Source organism: Schistocerca cancellata, chromosome 1, assembly GCF_023864275.1.
Source record: "Schistocerca cancellata isolate TAMUIC-IGC-003103 chromosome 1, iqSchCanc2.1, whole genome shotgun sequence".
In the NCBI taxonomy this organism is placed as follows: Eukaryota; Metazoa; Arthropoda; class Insecta; order Orthoptera; family Acrididae; genus Schistocerca; species Schistocerca cancellata.
In genome coordinates this window covers 1199990100-1200009097 of record NC_064626.1, presented here as the reverse complement: position 1 = coordinate 1200009097, position 18998 = coordinate 1199990100, and the positions used below count along the sequence as shown (strand labels likewise).

General features: G+C 37.6%; 1 protein-coding gene across 1 annotated transcript in view; it reads right to left on the bottom strand.

The window, feature by feature from the left end:
• Window positions 1-10407: 10407 nt before the first annotated feature.
• LOC126094588 (protein TEX261) overlaps window positions 10408-18998 on the bottom strand; it is a 56525-nt gene continuing 47934 nt past the window's right edge. Inside the window, exons 4-5 of the mRNA XM_049909056.1 lie at window positions 18488-18599; window positions 10408-11177 (exon numbers count right to left, since the gene is read on the bottom strand). Of these exons, the coding sequence (XP_049765013.1) occupies window positions 11059-11177; window positions 18488-18599 (231 nt within the window). The 3' untranslated portion in view covers window positions 10408-11058. The remainder of the gene's footprint in view (window positions 11178-18487; window positions 18600-18998) is intronic.

The window sequence follows — 18998 nt, the reverse complement described above, 5'->3', positions numbered from 1 at the left end:
TATTAACTTTCATAACATTAAGTTATTTAATACTTAAATGAAAGGTACATTCTTGGCTTCTTTCCACATATCAGAATTCCCTCTCCTGTGAGATCCAAAGGATGTAATTGTATTGCAGATTTACTGTGTAGCATCTCCAGTGATGTAACACAATAAGTCTGCCTTACAATAGCACATGGACACAGAGAAAATTTTTTCACCAGAACAGTTAAAAACTTTTTGCAACTGCAATAGTAGCTTTGACAGATTAGTGATGCATGCCAAATATTGTGATTGACACTAACGACAAACATGAATGTCTCGGACAATGCTTATCTTCAAATATTAACTTCACAGATCTTACAGGAAGTCTATATGCTGCCTTTTCAGTGGAAGTACAGATGGGTCAAGTTATCAAAAGTGTGTTGATAATATAGAATAAAAATACTGATGGTCTATTTAAATCAATATTTATTCAACTATTTTTTATATATAAAAAAGCAATACACTGAAACGACTTTTGTCACGTACCTATGAACAGAATTCATTATAAGAATTTTTACACTTTTATGTTGATGTCATTGTCTGTTTTGTTTATGATTACAAGGTGCCAAAAGATATGGTACCAATAGAGTGAAACTACTAGTACATTTCAGTAAAGTGTATACAGCAGCTGATGATGAATAAGAACATGTCTTACATTAAACATATCACTGCTGTGAAGCACAACCTTGAAAAAATATTTGAAAATGTTTCTTTGGTTCAAAAACACTGAAGATGTGAGTACCAGACTCATTCATCAAAAATGTTAAAAATTACATATCTATGAGACACACTCAAGCAGATGTGCAGAAAGGCTGATCAGGATGAACTACCATAGCTACAAATGATGAACTCTCAAATGTGGTGCTCAAAATGTTTCAGAATTCACCAAGGTAAATTGTGTGTGGTGCAAGTGCTAGTAGTGAGTGAAACATTCTGGTGTGTTTACTCCATTCCAAGCCTTGTGCAAAAGCTAAGAGTCAATGATCCAGCTCTCACAGTACAGTCTTCTGAATCGTTCTGTGGGATGGTTACATGTGAACCACGATTTAGGGGTATCATTTTTTCAGTAAAATGAAGCATACGTCAAACTTCATGAAAATGTCAATCAACATAACTGAGTGTACTGGCATAACGATAATCCCCGCACTGTTACTGAAATGGCAGTGAATTTGCCTGGTAAGAATGTGTTGTGCAGTGTGTCTCATAACAGATTGTTTGGAGGTTTCTGTTTTGAAGGTACTGTCAAAATCTATAGAAAATTACCTAACAGTGCTCGCTGATTACATTTTTCCTTCATTGGGGCAATGTATCTGTAACTGCTATATGAACATGCCAGTATAAGAACATGTCACACCAGTGGATAGTACTCTAGACCTTACACCTTTGATCTTCACTAATGGAGCACAGTAAAAGAGGAAGTCTACTGTCACAAACCATGTAACTTAGACACACTTTAAGATGGATGTCAAGCAGCGTGCACAGAATTTGCATTGGACATTTGAGTGCTGCCTAAACGATCTTTCATGACGTACTCAGAAATTTGTTGATGTAGAAAATCAACTTTTTTAAAAAATTTCTTCGACCATCTTACAGAACATTTAGTTTAACAAGAAAGTACATGTGTAGGTACAAAAATAAATTTTATAAAACTGTTCAAAGTATGTGAAGCTTTTTTGCACACCTTATATACACATGGTAGAAGAATAAAATTCCAAGTTACAGATCTAAATGAGTACTGCACTGAAAAACACTGACGTCTGTGCTCCAGTAATAGACTCAGAAACATAAAAGATAGTTATTCTCATAATATATAACCCCCTACAAGAAATGTTTTAAATTTCATAGGGCAATTCAAAATTGTATTACGAAGATTTGACAGAAATAATCCGGTAGTCATTGGGTGTGGAATGCTATATGTGAATGTTGCATGGATGCAAAAGTGACAGAATGCAGAAGTGAAAAACAGCTCAAAAACATAAAACAATAAACTGGTAGCCAAGATCGCAGGAATTCTTTTTATTCCATGATTACCAGTTTCGGTGAAACTAAAGCCGCCATCATCGGATTTTAGGACACATACAGTTTACAACATAAAGGCAAACAATGGTGATATTAATAGTTGCCTATAACACGTATGCCTTACAAAATTGTCGTAAGTAGCACATAGGCATCCAAGAGAGATGACATTATAAATGTTAAGTGTCTCCATCACATACAAGCGCAAGCAGTTTATTGTTTTACTACCATCTAGATCGCTCCCACATGAGCACAATGTGCTCCCTACAAAGCTCAAAAACTTGATAAAGGAAAGGCTACAGGAAATGGTGGAATGCCCAATTAATTTTATATGAGATATACAGAACAGATGGCGCCCACTCCAGCATCATGTTAATGTAAGTTACCAGAATAATTGCATGTGTCACGTGAAGAAAAAGTAGAAGTTATTTTAATTTATGAGGAGGATTCTAAAAAAAATCCACAGAAATACTATCTGTGTATGAATGTGGTACCTTTTTTGGAAATCAGAAAGCTATGTAAAAAAGAAAAAATAAATAAATAAAACATGGTTTCCATAAGCATTGTTTACAGCTTGTGGTCTAGTGGTTAGTTTTGGTGCCTTTAGAGCTCAGAGTTCCCGGCTCACTTCCCAAACAGGGAGCTGGATGTTTGCTTTTCCTGATCATTTCATCTCATCTTCATCAATGCACAAGTCACCTACCGTATTTACTCGAATCTAAGCCGCACTTTTTTTTTCCGGTTTTTGTAATCCAAAAAACCGCCTGCGGCTTAGAATTGAGTGCAAAGTAAGCGGAAGTTCTGAAAAATGTTGGTAGATGCCGCCACAACTAACTTCGGCTGTCGAATATATGTAGCACTACACAGGCATGCTTTGCAGGCACAAAGATAAATACTGGCACCAAAACCTCTGCGTCATTAAAAAAAAAGGTGGAAGACTAGCTTTTTTCTCCGCCCCAAGTTTCGACCACCGCATTTTCATACATTATCCAACGAAGTAAATACAAATTTCGTATTGTTCATCTTCGAATGTAGCAGCATTTCAATGTACTACGAAAATCCGACTGGCAAGACTGTTTGGGATGTTTGTCACAAGACCACCTACAATACCTCTTGTAGATGGTCTTGGTTTGTCAATATGGCCAACTCTAGGTTCTGAATTTTTTCCTACCTGTGAGAAGAAGTGGTTGCTAATAGGAACTTTTATGAATTGTGAATCACATGGAGTATTCTCTTCACTATAATAATAATACGAATATAAACATTTTGCCATGTATTCTTTCGTGTTTACTGCTATCTCGTATAAATCCTGTCTGCCTAATAAACTACGAAACTAGAGTGAGACAACAGCAAACACGGAAGAATATACATATCATGTCACGTTTATATTCATATTATTCTTATGCCTAATAGTGATACAGCCAGAAATGAAGCATGGCAATTGACTAGATTTATAAATCTAAGATGACTCTAATTTCTGTGAATGTAATGTACTAAAGAGGCGTCTGCAAAGAGCTCCAAACAGAGAAAATTTTTTTGCTAAACTCTCATTCAGAACATCTTCTACCATACACAGTCAATTATTTGGTTCTTGTTGATCATTATCAAAGAAAGCAGAAGTGTAAGTAACAACAAATAGCAGTCTTTTGCCATTGTTTCGCCAACAAGACGATGCCCCCCCCCCCCTCTCTCTCTCTCTCTCTCTCTCTCTCTCTCCCCCCCCCCTTTTTTTTTTTGCCACGCCGCGAGCAGCAACAGGCCGTAAACACTCATTATCAGAATGCGACAAACAATGGATGACAGTACAGTAATGCATTTTCAGCTTAGAGTGACGTAAACACCTATAACAAAGAGAACGGCACTTATCAGACCAAAGAAAAATAAGCAATCAATTCAAACCACACGAAGCACGTGAAAAAAGAAGGGTACCAGTATAAATACGGATGGAGCGCCTGACGCATAGCAATGGCTACCTGGCAAAGCTTAATTACTAAGCTTACGACTCGAACCAAATTACTGTAGCTGTATCATCATTCATTCAACCTAAATTGTGTCTCATATTACAATGGACCAACTTTGTTTCGATTTGGAGGTGCGGCCTAAAACTTTTCTCTCCCCTAGAATATCAAGTCTCAAATTTCAGGTGTGGCTTAGATTCGGGAATTTTTTTTTCCCTTGATTTTGAGTCTCATTTTTCAGGTGCGGCTTAGATTCGACTAAATACGGTAAGTGGTGTCAAACAGAAAGACTTGCATCAGGTGGCTGAACAATCCCAGATGCTGTCTCCCGGTCAATAATGCCATTGAATCATCTCATTTCCACAAGCACTGATGGTCAGAAATCCTGTTTTCTCTTGTCATTCATGAGCTTTAGTAGGCAGCTGTTTGTTTAGCTCAAACCACAGCTGTGTTTCTTGACTTCCAGACAGCCTTTTGTACAGTTCCACAACACTGCCTAGTAAATGAAACACACGCAAACAGAACATCTGATCAGATATGGAATGGGATTTAAGATCTGTAAGCAAACAGAACTGAATATGTCATTCTTAATTGGCAGACATCATCAGAACCAAGGTAGCTGTGGCAGACTTCAAGATATTGCAAATAGGCCACAGCTGTTTCTTATTATGTCTGTAGCCTTACGAGGCTATTTGCAAATGACAAAGTTGTGTGCACAGAGGTGACATTGTCAAAAATTTGTTATAAGATACAAATGACTTGCACATGATTGCCAAATGATGCAAAGATTGGTGGCTGACTATAAACGTAAATAAAGGTAACGTAATGTGGATAAATAGACAAAAAGATACAATATCATTTGATTAATCAGTTAGTAGAATCTGGTGTAACCTTAAAGGATGTAGGAGTTTCTGGACAGAGAGATTTAAGGTGGGACAACAATATAAATCTAATGATGGAGAACAAAAATGACAGCCTTAAATTTACTGAAAGAATTCTGAAAAAGTGTAATTACCACATGAAAGAGGTTGCTTACAATACCAAACAATGGAAAATCCAGGACGGAATGTAACAATATTATGAGAAGGAAAGTTGCTACTCACCAGAGATACTGAGTTGCAGACAGGCACAAGAAAAAGACTTTCACACATAAAGCTTTTGGCCAATGGCCTTCGTCTACAATACACACACACACACACACACACACACACACACACACAGACATAAATGCAACTCACAAACATGACTGCAGTCTCAGGCAACTGAAATCACACTCAGTTGCCTGATACTGCAGTCATTTGTGTGAGCACGCGCACACACGTGTGTGTGTGTGGGGGGGGAGGGGGGGCCCACACGCGCGTGCGCTCTCACATATGTGTTTTCTATTGTTGACGAAGGCTGTTGGCCGAAAGCTTTAAGTGTGAAAGTCTTTTTGTTGTGCCTATGTGTGACTCAGCATCTGCACTATATGGTGACTAGCAACATGTCTTCTCATAATATTGCTTACAATACCCTCATCTGACTAATTCCTCTTCCAGCATACCCTATAAAAGGAAGGCAAGAAATGAGACTGGTAAAACAATACCGATGAAGATGTGGATGTAACAGTTCTGTCATAATTTACTCAACTGTGAGAAACTTGAGCCTTTCTGAGGATATGTAAGAAAAAACTTTTGGTGCTTCTTTGCATACAATTAACAATTACTAAAACACATACCTGATGAGAACAGTGGAAATGATCATTTTAATCACATGTGGAAAAGATAAAACACAGTATGAAATGCTGAGCTGCACAAGTAATCATGTTGCGTAGTGGTCTGGATCTGAAAAAAAGGTGCGGACAAAAAAAGCGTCACCAAATACGTTGACTACTATACAGTCTTGTAGAGGAGGCTTTGGTACATGCTACTCCAAACGGAAAGTGGGATATATTCGGTACCTCAGACACCTGGCATAGTATTAATGATGTGCAGTGGCTCCTTAATATCACATTATTGGAAGTGCCTGTAACTTTTTATGCAAGTGTCCTATTTCAGTTCTGTTTGATGGAGGGTATTAAGGATGGTTTCTAGAATATTAGCATATATAAAGTTTTCATTTATACTACTGTGTGTCAGAAATCATTGTCAAAAATGTGCCTACATAATGGCTTTCCTTGTAAAAAATTTTAACAAAAATTAGCAAAACATTGTTTTCAGCGTTATTCAGAAATTTATGACAGGGGCATATAGCTTCTGATGTTTTTTCATGGAATGTAAAAGAAAATTCTGTTCATCTCTGCTCCATACTTTTGAGATTAGAAATACTCGAGATCGAGCTACGCTGGGCAGCTGTTTTGACAAGTTAGGGTCAACTGCTATGGCCATTGTTGCTTTTTTTAATTGAAATATACTGGTTGTCTTTTTTTAATTTACTATTATTATTGTTATTATTTTCATTTGTCTAACTAATAATTCTAATAGAGCCTACATGAAAATATGAAAGTAAGTGGTATCTACTCTCTAGAGTGCTGCACTCCAGCAGGGTTAGCAGGAAAAAATTTTAGTAGTTCTTATTTGTCATGGTAGAGAGCAGTTACTAATATTACATCACATTATGTCTACATTTTACATTCACATGTTGATAAAATAATCTGCACTCAATGAGAGCTGCTCGATGTTTTCCAGAACAATTTCATTTCCAACTTGGACATGCTAATTGAGTTTGGAGCAACATTTAGCAACAAAGATGATAAACTGTTGTGGAACATTTGACGAGGATAGACAATCTTTCAAGTTGTTGTTGTTCATACCTACATGGAGATAGAAACAATCCCAAAGAACAACAGAAAGGTTTCTTAAAACTATAAAGAGTGGCTTTCTTTTGCTGTGGTTAGTAATGTGAATATTGACTTTAATACAGAAATACAGAAATTTAATTCTAATTAGCTCAAAACCTTACAATGTGATGCAAAATCTTCACAATAAATCCATTATTTACTTCACAGATTGTTTGGACAACTAGTAAAAAAACTTCAGATTTCAGTGCAGCCAACAGCTAGTACATCTAAATCAAAATCCACTGAATCTAATAAGGATGATGGACCAAGCATGGGGTTCGAGAAAGCAAGTGATTGAAGTAAAAGAAGAAAAGCTTTTGATTTATATAACATAGTAAACAAATTGGAATTACTGTTGGCTACTCAAATGGGCCTTCGTTCTCCAAACAGTGATGCACCTTAGCATTTTCCACACACATAAGTCTTTGCTAGATGTTGTCAGTGACAGAAAAACTTGTTACACTAACAAAGGATCCTTGGATTTATATTATGCCACTTATCCACTGAGACACCCAGCGAGTTACAACTACAGTATACTTTTGCAATGGCCTGCTTAAACAGACACCACCTTTCTGAGACACATTTTTTCCTGCAAAGAATATTCTTTGTGAATGCACAGGTATACTTCAGATATGATACCACACTAAATATTAGTAACAATAAACAAGCCTTGATACTTACATTCTCAATCATTGCAGAGACTATTTTTACAATGACGCTCACATTATTCAACTTCTATGTTAAGATTCTAAGTGTGGTGCATACATAAAAGCTTTCAACTAATCGCAGTCCTAAGAATTTATTGTACTCCACTGATTATTTGATCATTCACTGATAGTAAATTCTCACTTTTTGTTTAGACTTGTGTAAGTAACTGTATGCAGTTTGTTTTGGTGCAGTTAAACAATGTCCTATGAGACAGCGTCCATCGAATTAAGTCAGGTGATGCAGAGGGAATTAGATTAGGAAATAAGTCACTTAAAGTAGTAAAGGAGTTTTGCTATTTGGGGAGCAAAGTAACTGATGATCGTTGAAGTAGAGAGGATATAAAATGTAGACTGGCAATGGCAAGGAAAGCATTTCTGAAGAAGAGCAACTTGTTAACATCGAGTATTGATTTAAGTGTCAGGAAGTCGTTTCTGAAAGTATTTATATGGAGTGTAGCCATGTATGGAAGTGAAACATGGACGATAAATAGTTTGGACAAGAAGAGAATAGAAGCTTCCGAAATGTGGTGCTACAGAAGAATGCTTAAGATTAGATGGGTAGATCACATAACTAATGAGGAGGTATTGAATAGAATTGGGGAGAAGAGGAGTTTGTGGCACAACTTGACAAGAAGAAGGGACTGGTTGGTAGGACATGTTCTGAGGCATCAAGGGATCACAAATTTAGCACCAGAGGGCAGTGTGGAGGGTAAAAATCATAGAGGGAGACCAAGAGATGAATACACTAAGCAGATTCAGAAGGATGTAGGTTGCAGTAAGTACTGGGAGATGAAGAAGTTGCACAGGGTACAGTAGCATGGAGAGCTGCATCAAACCAGTCTCAGGACTGTAGACCACCACAACAACAACAGCAACAACAACAACATGAGAGAGCATCACACATTAATTGCATAAAACTTAGTCACTCACATTAAAGATACTAACCACTTCCTTCACCAACTCTCAACCATTCCCACCCCTTTACCACCAGGATCCCCGTTCATAATTGTTGATGCCACCTCCCTATACACCAGCAACCCTCATGTCCATGGCCTCACTGCTATCGAACACTACCTCTCCCAAAATCCTTCTAACTCCAAGTCCACTATCTCAGTCCTCATGTACATTACCAAGTATAGCCTCACACACAACTATGTCTCCCTGCAGTGGAAAGTATACAAAATCGGAGGCACAGCCAAGGGCACTTACTTGGCACACTTCTATGCTGACATTTTATGGGCCACCTAGTGGAAACCTTCCTAGCCTTCCAAAACCCCAAATGATTGGTCTACTTCAAGTTCATTTATGGTATCTTCATTACTTGGACTCACCATGAAGACACCTTATCATTCCTCCACAAACTCAGTACATTCCCCATTATCTGCTTCACCTGGACCTGCTCAATCCATCTTGCTGAGTTGGCCTGTCAACAACTTAACACTTCTGCTATTCGGTGACTTGTCTCCTTCATTCCTACATTATTTATACATATTGATGTTATTCACCACTTTACATGTTAATCATGAACATTAAAATGCCCATCTTTCATAATAACATCTGCGTTAACTGCAGTTTTTGATCACGTGCACCATAGTCAGTGCTTACAACTGCAGTTGACACTTAACCAGTGCAAAGTGTCTAACTTAAGTCTAACTTAAATTAGTTTCACAGCTGAGAATAGGTGTTTGTACAAGCAACAAATTCTCAGACAGGTGAGGGAAATCAGCCACATTACCTAAAAAAAGCAACCCGACATTCAAATTACACAATTTAGGGAAAATCTAAATCTGGATGGCTGGACAGGGATTTGAATCAGTGTCCTTCAAAATAGCAGTCCAGTGTCTTGTCAATGCACCATCTTGCTTGGCTGAATGTATTAGAACGATAGTAATTACGAGATCAGAGATTGTGAATCGCAGGACGGAAACTGCATTCTTGGGAATGACAGTGTGGAAGCAGGACTTTCAAATCTGTTCTTGACACTGCAGAATCAAACAACACAGCCAATGATGGTAATGAAGTTGATGACAAAGAGCCTGCACTGTCAAAAACAAACAAATCAGCTGAGACTTGACATAAAGAACAGCATAATATTCAGCATCAACTATTTAAAAAACAAGAACATATGGCTAGAAATATAAAAACTGTTTTCTTTAGGCTTCTGCTTACAGATGATGTACTTCAATTTGTAGTTGATAAGACAAACAATGCAGTGAATATGCTTCTGAGTAATATTACAGTGTTCGGGTATACGATTTGTAACTGGAAATATACAAGTTTAGAAGAAATACTTTTCTTCTTCAGAAATTTGTTACATTGTCAATAATCCACTGCCAAGACACCCAAAACCAGATGAAAGATTAGACAAGGAACAATCTTTACTAAATTATTTCAATAACAAACCGTGTCAAATTTATTACCCATGAATAGAGGTATCTTTCTATGGAATGATTATTTTGAGAGGGATACTGTCAAATAAACAATATATAGGGTGATTCAGGAGAAGTCACATAATTTGTGAGGCGATTCTGCATGCAAAAATAAACTGAAAAAGTCCTATGCATGTGTGTGTGATTTTCAGTTGTTACAGAGCTGGGCCTTCGTTGTACCTGTCTGCAACCCAATATGTCTTCTTTATGGTGAGTAGCAATCGATTTTTTCCTTATATTGTTGATATTCCCACCTGGAGTTTCTGCTGTTTGTAATGGGACTAAGTTCTACTGACAGAGAAATTGCAACCTCATCCTATCCATTTTGTTCGACTCAGTACTCTAACATTGTAAATCCATATATAGTATTCTTCACAAGCAGTAACAGTGCTTCCACTACAAAACCAACAAAACAAATACTATACTGGTATATTCAGAATGTGTAACATGTGTCACACTGTTTGAAACATTTTTATTACCACAGAAAGACAATTTCAACTGCAATATTGTTCCATTAAGACATCAGAGTCATGAGTTTGAAGTCTCTTTCAGACTTAGGTTGCTAGTCTCGGAACAGAATGTATAAACACCTAGCAACTGTATTTCAACTGAAATATTACAAATATGTACATGACTTTTTTAAAAAAAAAAACAACCTAAAATACTCAGTATTTGCTCAGAAACACACTGTATACGTAAATTAACTTCTTTTACAAAGAGTATTCAACCATTTTTTATTTAAATTGGAAATTCAGAAATAAGTAACGTACAACACAGACATCCTGAAATGTACGAAACAGAATTAAATCAGAATGTGTAACTTCTGAATTAATACTCTTGACTAGCTCTTGTAGTAAAAATCACTGATGGTGTTTGTTATCATCATCTTAATTACATAAAAACACTAAAGCAGTCTCATAGGTAGCAGAAAGGTACAAAATTCAGTGATCACCTTAATCACCAATGTTAACAACACATAAAATTATAAACAATTCCGTCCTTTTCAAAAAATATATGTATCACAGGTTACAAACACAATTGTCATTTCTGTTGCCACATGACATTTTCATTGCAAATTATTACACAAAACCATTCACCCAAACCAGTTAAAATGCCTTCTTAGTTCGCTGAGGTAGTATAGAATCCTTCGCATAATTGAAGAATGACAATAGTCCATATTTCTTTCCTTTCCTTGAAAAGTAGTTGGTAACCACATCACTGTCATCTGCAATCAAAGAAGAGAAACTATTACTACTTAAATACATGTTATAGATGTTCTCTTATGCCACAAACTTAAAAAAGGGAATGAATAGTATGGACAAAACCACTGCACCACAATAAAGTCAATTTCATTGTGTGAACTCCTTTGTCCACTGTCCATGAGAATAAGCAAGTTAAAAAGAACAGTTGAATTTTTGTATGACTGATCACCACAGCCTTAACTGAACACGAGATTTACATTGGCTCCAGTCTCTGTGTTAACTCCTGTTTTCAGCTGCATTCCTCATTCTCAAGTTCAAATTCTGAATGTCTTACAAAATGTCTTCTTACTTAACCCTCCATTTACAGAGATGAATCAAATAGTAATATACAGAAATCATTTCATTAGTCACTTAATACCTTCAACAGACCCAAAAATATAAACTGATCGAAAAAGAAAGTGTTACGCCATGATCACCTAGACTGAATGTTACCCAACTATTACTTCAGAATTTCAGTGCCTGGGGGATATGTTGATCAGAAATTCAGCCTTGAGCAAGCTTATTTTCAGTACAGAACAAAGCCAATTCTGGTGAGAGCACATGACAGAAATTTTGTGTGTGTGTGTGTGTGTGTGTGTGTGTGTGTGTGTGTGTGTGTGTGTGTGTGTGTAAAACATTACTGGAAGTTTTCAAATAGAAATCACAACACAATAAGACCATAGGATGTTCACATGTAGCCTACAGCCATCTTTTGAACTTTGAGAAAGGTTGAATCATTGGCATGAAAGACGTGCTGGTATCATACTGAGATAGTAGGATGTGGCTCAATAATTCCAGAATAAGTGGTGATGAGATGGTCTCAGGAGAGCTGTGTGGCAAGAAGAGGTGGCACAGTTTCTTCCCGAAGGACTACACTACATGATTATATGTCTGTTTACTGACACAGATGAACAGATATATAACAACAGCTGAAATATGGGAAGAAGTTACAGGCACAGTGTCATCACAAACCATCAAGAACAGATTACTTACTTCCAACAACCTGGTCCCAACAGTTTGTGGTCACCTGTACACTCTACCTGGATTTTAGCTGTTGTCTTCCCTCTATTTTTGTCTAGGCTGAGGCCTCTAGATATCATGCACCATCAAACACTGGCACCATACCACAGACAACACAGACTTGCATGATGTAGGGTCAAGTGAGACATTAAGTGGCTTTCTGCAGTGTCCTGTGACAAGTCTCACTTCTGTCTGTGGTGGACAGATTAACACCAAAGTATTTGTAGACAACCTAATGAAAAGTCACAGAATGAAATGATTCTCGGGACTCATACCTCTGCAATTCCTGTAATTAAAGTGTTGGAGGTTACTGGATATGTTAACAGGTACTGATATGGTAATTGTTCAAAAGAGGCTGAATGCGTGTCAGTGCGTGACAAGAATGGTAAACTCTTGTAGTCATGTACTTTATGACCAGGGTAGCAAATGGCATATTTCAGCAGGATAGTGAAAACGTCACACTGTAGTTTGTTAATAAAGACCTTGAGAAATGTACAGATCTTAGACTGGTCTGCCCAGTTCCCGGATTTATTACACTTAGAGGACGTTAGCGATATGATGGGAAGACACATACTTTCATTCCAGCCTCCGGTCAGAAACCTTCTTAAACTGACACAGCATGTGTTTCAGGCAGGGCAATGAATTTGTCAAAACGACATGTGAAGACTGCTTGTTTGCATACCGGAACAAATACAAGAATGTATTGATGCCAATGGGGGTACACCACATACTGATACTGGTGATGAGACCTCAGTTCTGAATTGAACAAAATTTTAAGTATTTGTACCAATATGTGATGGACATCTCTACAAAGGCTGATAAATACCAGACTTGCGCTTCATGGCATAATATTTTCCATTTCCATCAGTGTATACTCTGATATTAATTTCCCTGGCTATTTTTCAGCACATGCTCCAAGTTTCTTGGCACATATCTCTTAGTGGTGCATAATTTTCAAACTCCATCAGCTGTTTATATAGTCATTTGCACACAATCTTTACAGACTGTGTCACTATGAATTTTTTTGGAGGTGGAGATGAGAAAATCTTCCACACTGTAAAGACTGCTTTCTCTCAAACCACATTAACTGAAAGGAACTGAAGTATTTTCAAAAGAACTATTAAAAATGCCAATTGACTATAATATTTCCAACATCAGATAGCAACACCATCCATGCTCTTGAGGTAGGAGCATCAAGCATGTGTGAAAAACATCACAAAATGTAACAATGAATAAATCGTGAATATGAGATATTGTTGTACATGAAAGGACAAGCTGAGAATATACAATCTTTTGCAACACAGAATATGCTCAAGGAGAACAGTTGAGAAAAGTGAAGAGACAGATCCTCCTCATTCCTTATGTAGCATATACACTACATCCAACTTTCATTTATTTCCTTGCTTGGGATTGCAGCATATACTTTACACCATGTGCTTTTGTGTACATCATTTGTTTTCATTCCTCCATGTTTCCAGTAGGTTGCAGCACCTGCTTGAAGGGAGTTGTTTATCATATTGTCAGCATGTCTTCAAAAAAAGGGTAATCTGTGTTTGTTTTCAGCAATTTTGGACTGAATATGTTTACAATAAGCTGCAACATGTTAATATACTCTACACTTTCAAAAATCCAATTGTTTATTTCATCACAATAAAACAACATATTTTATCGGTGTAGCACTACGGTGTCTACATTCGGCAATGACCCATACTTCCACATTTCAGTGACATCGTTTTCGTAATTTTTAGGTTTTTAGTACTGAGTTTTCTGAGAGCTGCACATATCTCAGTTATTTTGGCATAAACTGTCTTCACTTTGAACATGTCCTAAAATTCTGAATCACACCTTTTTTTTAAATTAAGTATTTTAGTCTTTATTTTGTCCCAGATAATGCATTGACCATATACCGAATGAAAGTATGCTAGCAGTCCCTTTTGCCGGTCAACATAATGAGAGGAATTTCTATGCACAAGGCAAGCAGAACTGTGACTCTGGTTCAGTTATCCACATACTAGTGCCATCTCTGCTTGATTGAACGATTGCTACCAGCAGCATCTAAAATGGGAACTGGGTAAAGCTATGTGTTAATATCTGCAGTCATTTTACTTGGTGGTTACTTACATGCTTATTACCTTGTAGCTAAGTGAATAGAGCTGCAAAAGACAAGTAACAGTTACTGTTACCTCCAAGATAAACTTTTTTATATGATCCATCTTCATCGGAATCACTCAGAACGCAGAGGATGTCAAAATATCACAAACCTGGCTTACGTATTTTATCATACTCAGTGCCCGTTTGAATAGATTTTGTTACTTATCTCTTTTTAATAAATAGTTTGAAACTTTTTTTTAAATTATTGTTACCGTATAGGGTGTAGGATCAACTGATCTTAATTGCCCTATTAAAGAATTACAAGCAGCTGCCTTCTTATCTCTATCGCTGTATCCATTACTCTTAATCTTCCATGAACATGTGATTCATGAGCATTTCAGTAATTTCAGCAATGAACTCTACAGAGTAATTATATGAATCTGCCATGTTGAAATTCACTGTACAAATGCAGACAAGAAACACTAGACTGAACGAACAGCTGATTCAAACACCTGACTCAAACACATTTCGCCTGGCAGATTTGTGGCACTCTCCTGCCCATCCACTACAATTTATTAGTGTAGATGTGGTTGGTACCCATAAATTTGAGCAATTTTGCTCAAACCTCCAACTCCAACTCCCAGGTTTACACGTATCTCATATATGCGCACATCCAATGTTGCAGGTCATTTTTGACGATGTGGCTGGGTGAATTCCTTGGTGGAAGTTTCAGGATTCAGGAACTACTGAAGTATGGTCCGAAGAGCACAAATTCCTCACACATTCTTTTTTTTTCAGCCTTTTGAGTACTTCCACATAACAGGCAGGGCGGGTCCAGGGTCCAGCAGGCACAAACTCACGGTCGATGGTACCACCAGCATCGGACAAAAAATGAGCACTGCTTTCAGTTTGGATCTCTACATGCATGCCTTCTTGGGGCACAGTGATAATGAGGTGCATCACTCGGAGCTCTGTATCTTTGTCTCAGTTTTGTATCCAAACCCTATGTCTTAGCTCCTATAACACTGTACAAAAACTTAACATCATTTTCACAGAATTCAGGAAGTTCTTTACAAAAAGGCACTTGGTTGGACTTTGTGGTAGTCAGTAAAGATTTTCAGGACTAGTTTTGCAACACATTTCCTTCATCTGTAATTGTTTGGTTCCAATATTGTGGAAAATGGTTTTGGGTATATCCAGAGTCAGAGCTATCAGAGAACACTTATGCTAGGGCCTATGTTCAACGGTCCATGCACACAAATCACACTACCTTCAACTTTCAACATTAAAAGGTCTCCAGCCCATGTTTCTTCATCAATGTCACCTCAGCCTTCCAAAAACGCCTTGGGCCACAAAACACCTGCATTTTTGACATGTATTCATTCCCAAATGCCTGCTTAATTGTTGAAAATGTTTTCGCAGTGGACTTCCCAAGATTCAAGCAGAATCTGACCGAAGACCTTTGGTTCAAGTGAACACTGCATCGCGGCTGGTGCAAGATCACCAAACAGAGGTTCACGTAAGGGCACGGGCTGAGTCTCCGGGAGCTCAGAGGAAACTAGTGTTGTTTGCACTGAGAAGCTAACAACTAGCCCATTGGGTTGATCGGGCTCCAACCAACAGTAGCATTAGAATAGAACCAGCAACATTACTTTCTGGACAAAACTTTTACACACCCTTTCAATGTTACTATTAAAATGTACTTCTGTATGCAAACAAATCTGTGTAATTTGTGGTATCTGTTGGTGTTTGTTAAGAGTATACAAAAAGAGGTACTTTATCATATACTGTGTAATTCAAAGCTACAACTGTCAGCTACTTTTATCTGCATCGAGTTTGTCAATGGCCTCACTGTAAAATTCTGCCACCTGTGAGCTAATCCAAGCTTTGACACTCTCCTTTAACTCACAGTCTCTTTGAACTGCAGTCACCCTATCCATTTCTTCATCTTTAGAAATAGTGACAGTTACTGGGTAACAAATCAGGGCTGCATGGAAGATGATCAAACAATTCCCAGTTAAAACTGTTAAACAATGTTTTTGAATGTGTGGCATTATGTGGTCTACCATTATTTTAAACGAACCAAGACCAGAACTCTGACATCCAATGCGTTTTGTTCTGGATGACCCTACTGAGCTCTTTTAGGGTTTCACAGTAAATTTCGGAATTCACTGTAGTATCTCTTTCCCAAACTTCAACAATGAGTACTTCCTTTCTGCTCCAAAAAACAGCTGTCATCGGATTCCGCATAGAAAATCTTTGGCACTACTTCAGAGACTTACGCAACACAATAGTTTTGCTCCACTAAATTTTTTTTGGTTTCCATGTTGATGCATGCAACCCATGTTTCACAATGTGATTGAGAAATTAGTCTCCTTTGGCATTGCACCACATCAGGAAAATTAATGCGGCTTCCAACCCATTCATTTTGTGGGCATCATTTTAAAATTTGGGACCCATTTGGCACAACATTTGTGATAACTGTGTTCACACAACAATGTCCACAATACCTGAGGGAAACTGACTGATAATTCTGTAATTGTGAACTGCCGATTCTGTCATTAATCTCTGTAACATGCTTGTTTGTCACAACAGATGGTTTTCTACTTCTTTCTTTATTATGGCTGTTCACCCAATCTTCCTGAAACAAACGGCATCATTTTCTTCCAGCACAATTACTCGAAGTTTTCACCATATAACCCACAATGTTCACCACAAATTTCTGCATATTTCGTGTTTTTGCATACAGAAAACACATTACAGCATATAATTTAGAAAGATGACCAGTATTTTCAATAAAAATGGCCATTCTGATTTACAGTTACAGCACAAACAGCAATTTCCACTCCTCATCACAGCAGAGAGCACTGGAACTTATGTTCCAAACAACCCTCTTAGTTAACGGTGTGGAACAAAAAAAATGTTTGAAACAGTGGTTGCAGAGTTCTCAAATTAGAACAAGGAACAGAATAGAGTAATAAATTTCTGCAAAACTGATTGAAATTTTCAATCTGCAGCTGAGTGTGCACTGATATGAAACTTCCTGGGAGATTAAAACTGTCTGGTGGACAGAGACTTGAACTAGGGACCTTTGCTTTTGCGGGAAAGTTCTCTACCAATTGAGCTACTCAAGGATGAGTCACGACACGCCCTCACAGCTTCAATTCTGCCAGTACCTCGTCTCCTACCTTCCAAACTTCACAGAAGCTCTCCTCCTAACCTGCAGAACTAGCACTCCATGAGCTTCTGTGAAGTTGGGAAGGTAGGAGACAAGGTACTGGCAGAATTGAAGCTGTGAGGATGGGTCATAAGTCATCCTTGGGTAGCTAAATTGGTAGAGCACTTGCCTGCAGAAGGCCAAGGTCCTGAGCTTGAGTCCAGGTGCAGCACACAGTTTTAATCTGCCAGGAAGTTTTGTTTCTGCAAAACTGTTAAAATCTGCAACATGTTTGTACTGAATGTATTGTAGAATTGACCAAACTAATACTGTGAACATTTAAGTGTACTTCACTTTTGTGGTCTAGAGAGGTGACTGCATTTACTAATCTTGTGATTTTATTATCTCAAAAAATCCATGTGATGCACGTGTTTTATACCTGCATCAGTCCTAAATGTATTTCCTCAGTGTTTCATTAACCTAAACTCAAAAATAGCTGTTAACTCCACAAAGGTTTAATAGTGCAGATTGGCAGTAGAAGGCCAAAGATATTATGACCACTACACAGCCATTCTCTGGACCACTACACAGCCATTCTCTGCGTTGAATAAGGATTTTCGTAACCCAAACTGCAACATTCATTAAAGCTAAGCTAAGCTAGATTCTTGGCAACATTTTAAAGGTACGACAAATTACAATTATAAACTTGTAATCAGTGCATTTAAGTACTGGTTCAAACCAAAGAATTGCAAAAATATGAAAAAGGTATGGTTGCAAAGAGTTAGCTCTTGCAGCTAGTTATTGTGATACTTATTTTCTTGCCATAGTTAAAGGGATCCATTTGCTTACACTATACGCAAATGGGTAGTAATTTGTGCCTATCATAGTTTTGAGTGTGTTTACATGCAAGGAAAACAATTTTCTAACTTGACAAATGGCTGCAACAACATGAAGGGATGCTAACAGTACATTAAGGAGCACAAGCAACTGTGAAACTGATTTTAAGATTTTTTGTTTTTTACTTACCAAGAAGTGGTCTTGTTTCTGCCACTGTAGGGAGAACATTTTCGTTTGCAGACAGTGAGACGAATAATGCAAATGGAACTAGCCATAGGCATAATGTAAAATATGAAAGTACCTGAAAAGACATTCACAAGCATGAGAACAAACTCTGGCAATTTTAATTGTTGTAAAAGTAAATAGGGAAAAGGAACTGTGTGCTAGTGAGAACAATACGTAACTGTACCTATTCTACAAAACAGAAATTTTAATGAAGTAGATTCCCGTCAATCTGAACTAATTGGGACTGGACCTTGTTCGGATCACCGATTTGTTCGCATTAGTCGGTATTACGGTGACAAGTTTCTAGAATGAAGTATACCATGCAGATAAGTAGGTACACAATGGGAACAAGTGTGGGAACAATGGCTCACTATCACTCCCTACCCTTGTTGTTGTGCACTGTTGAGACCTTTGTAGTGTCTAAGGTCAGTACACAGCCAGTCGGCTCGCAAAGCGCTTGGTTATGTTAATTACC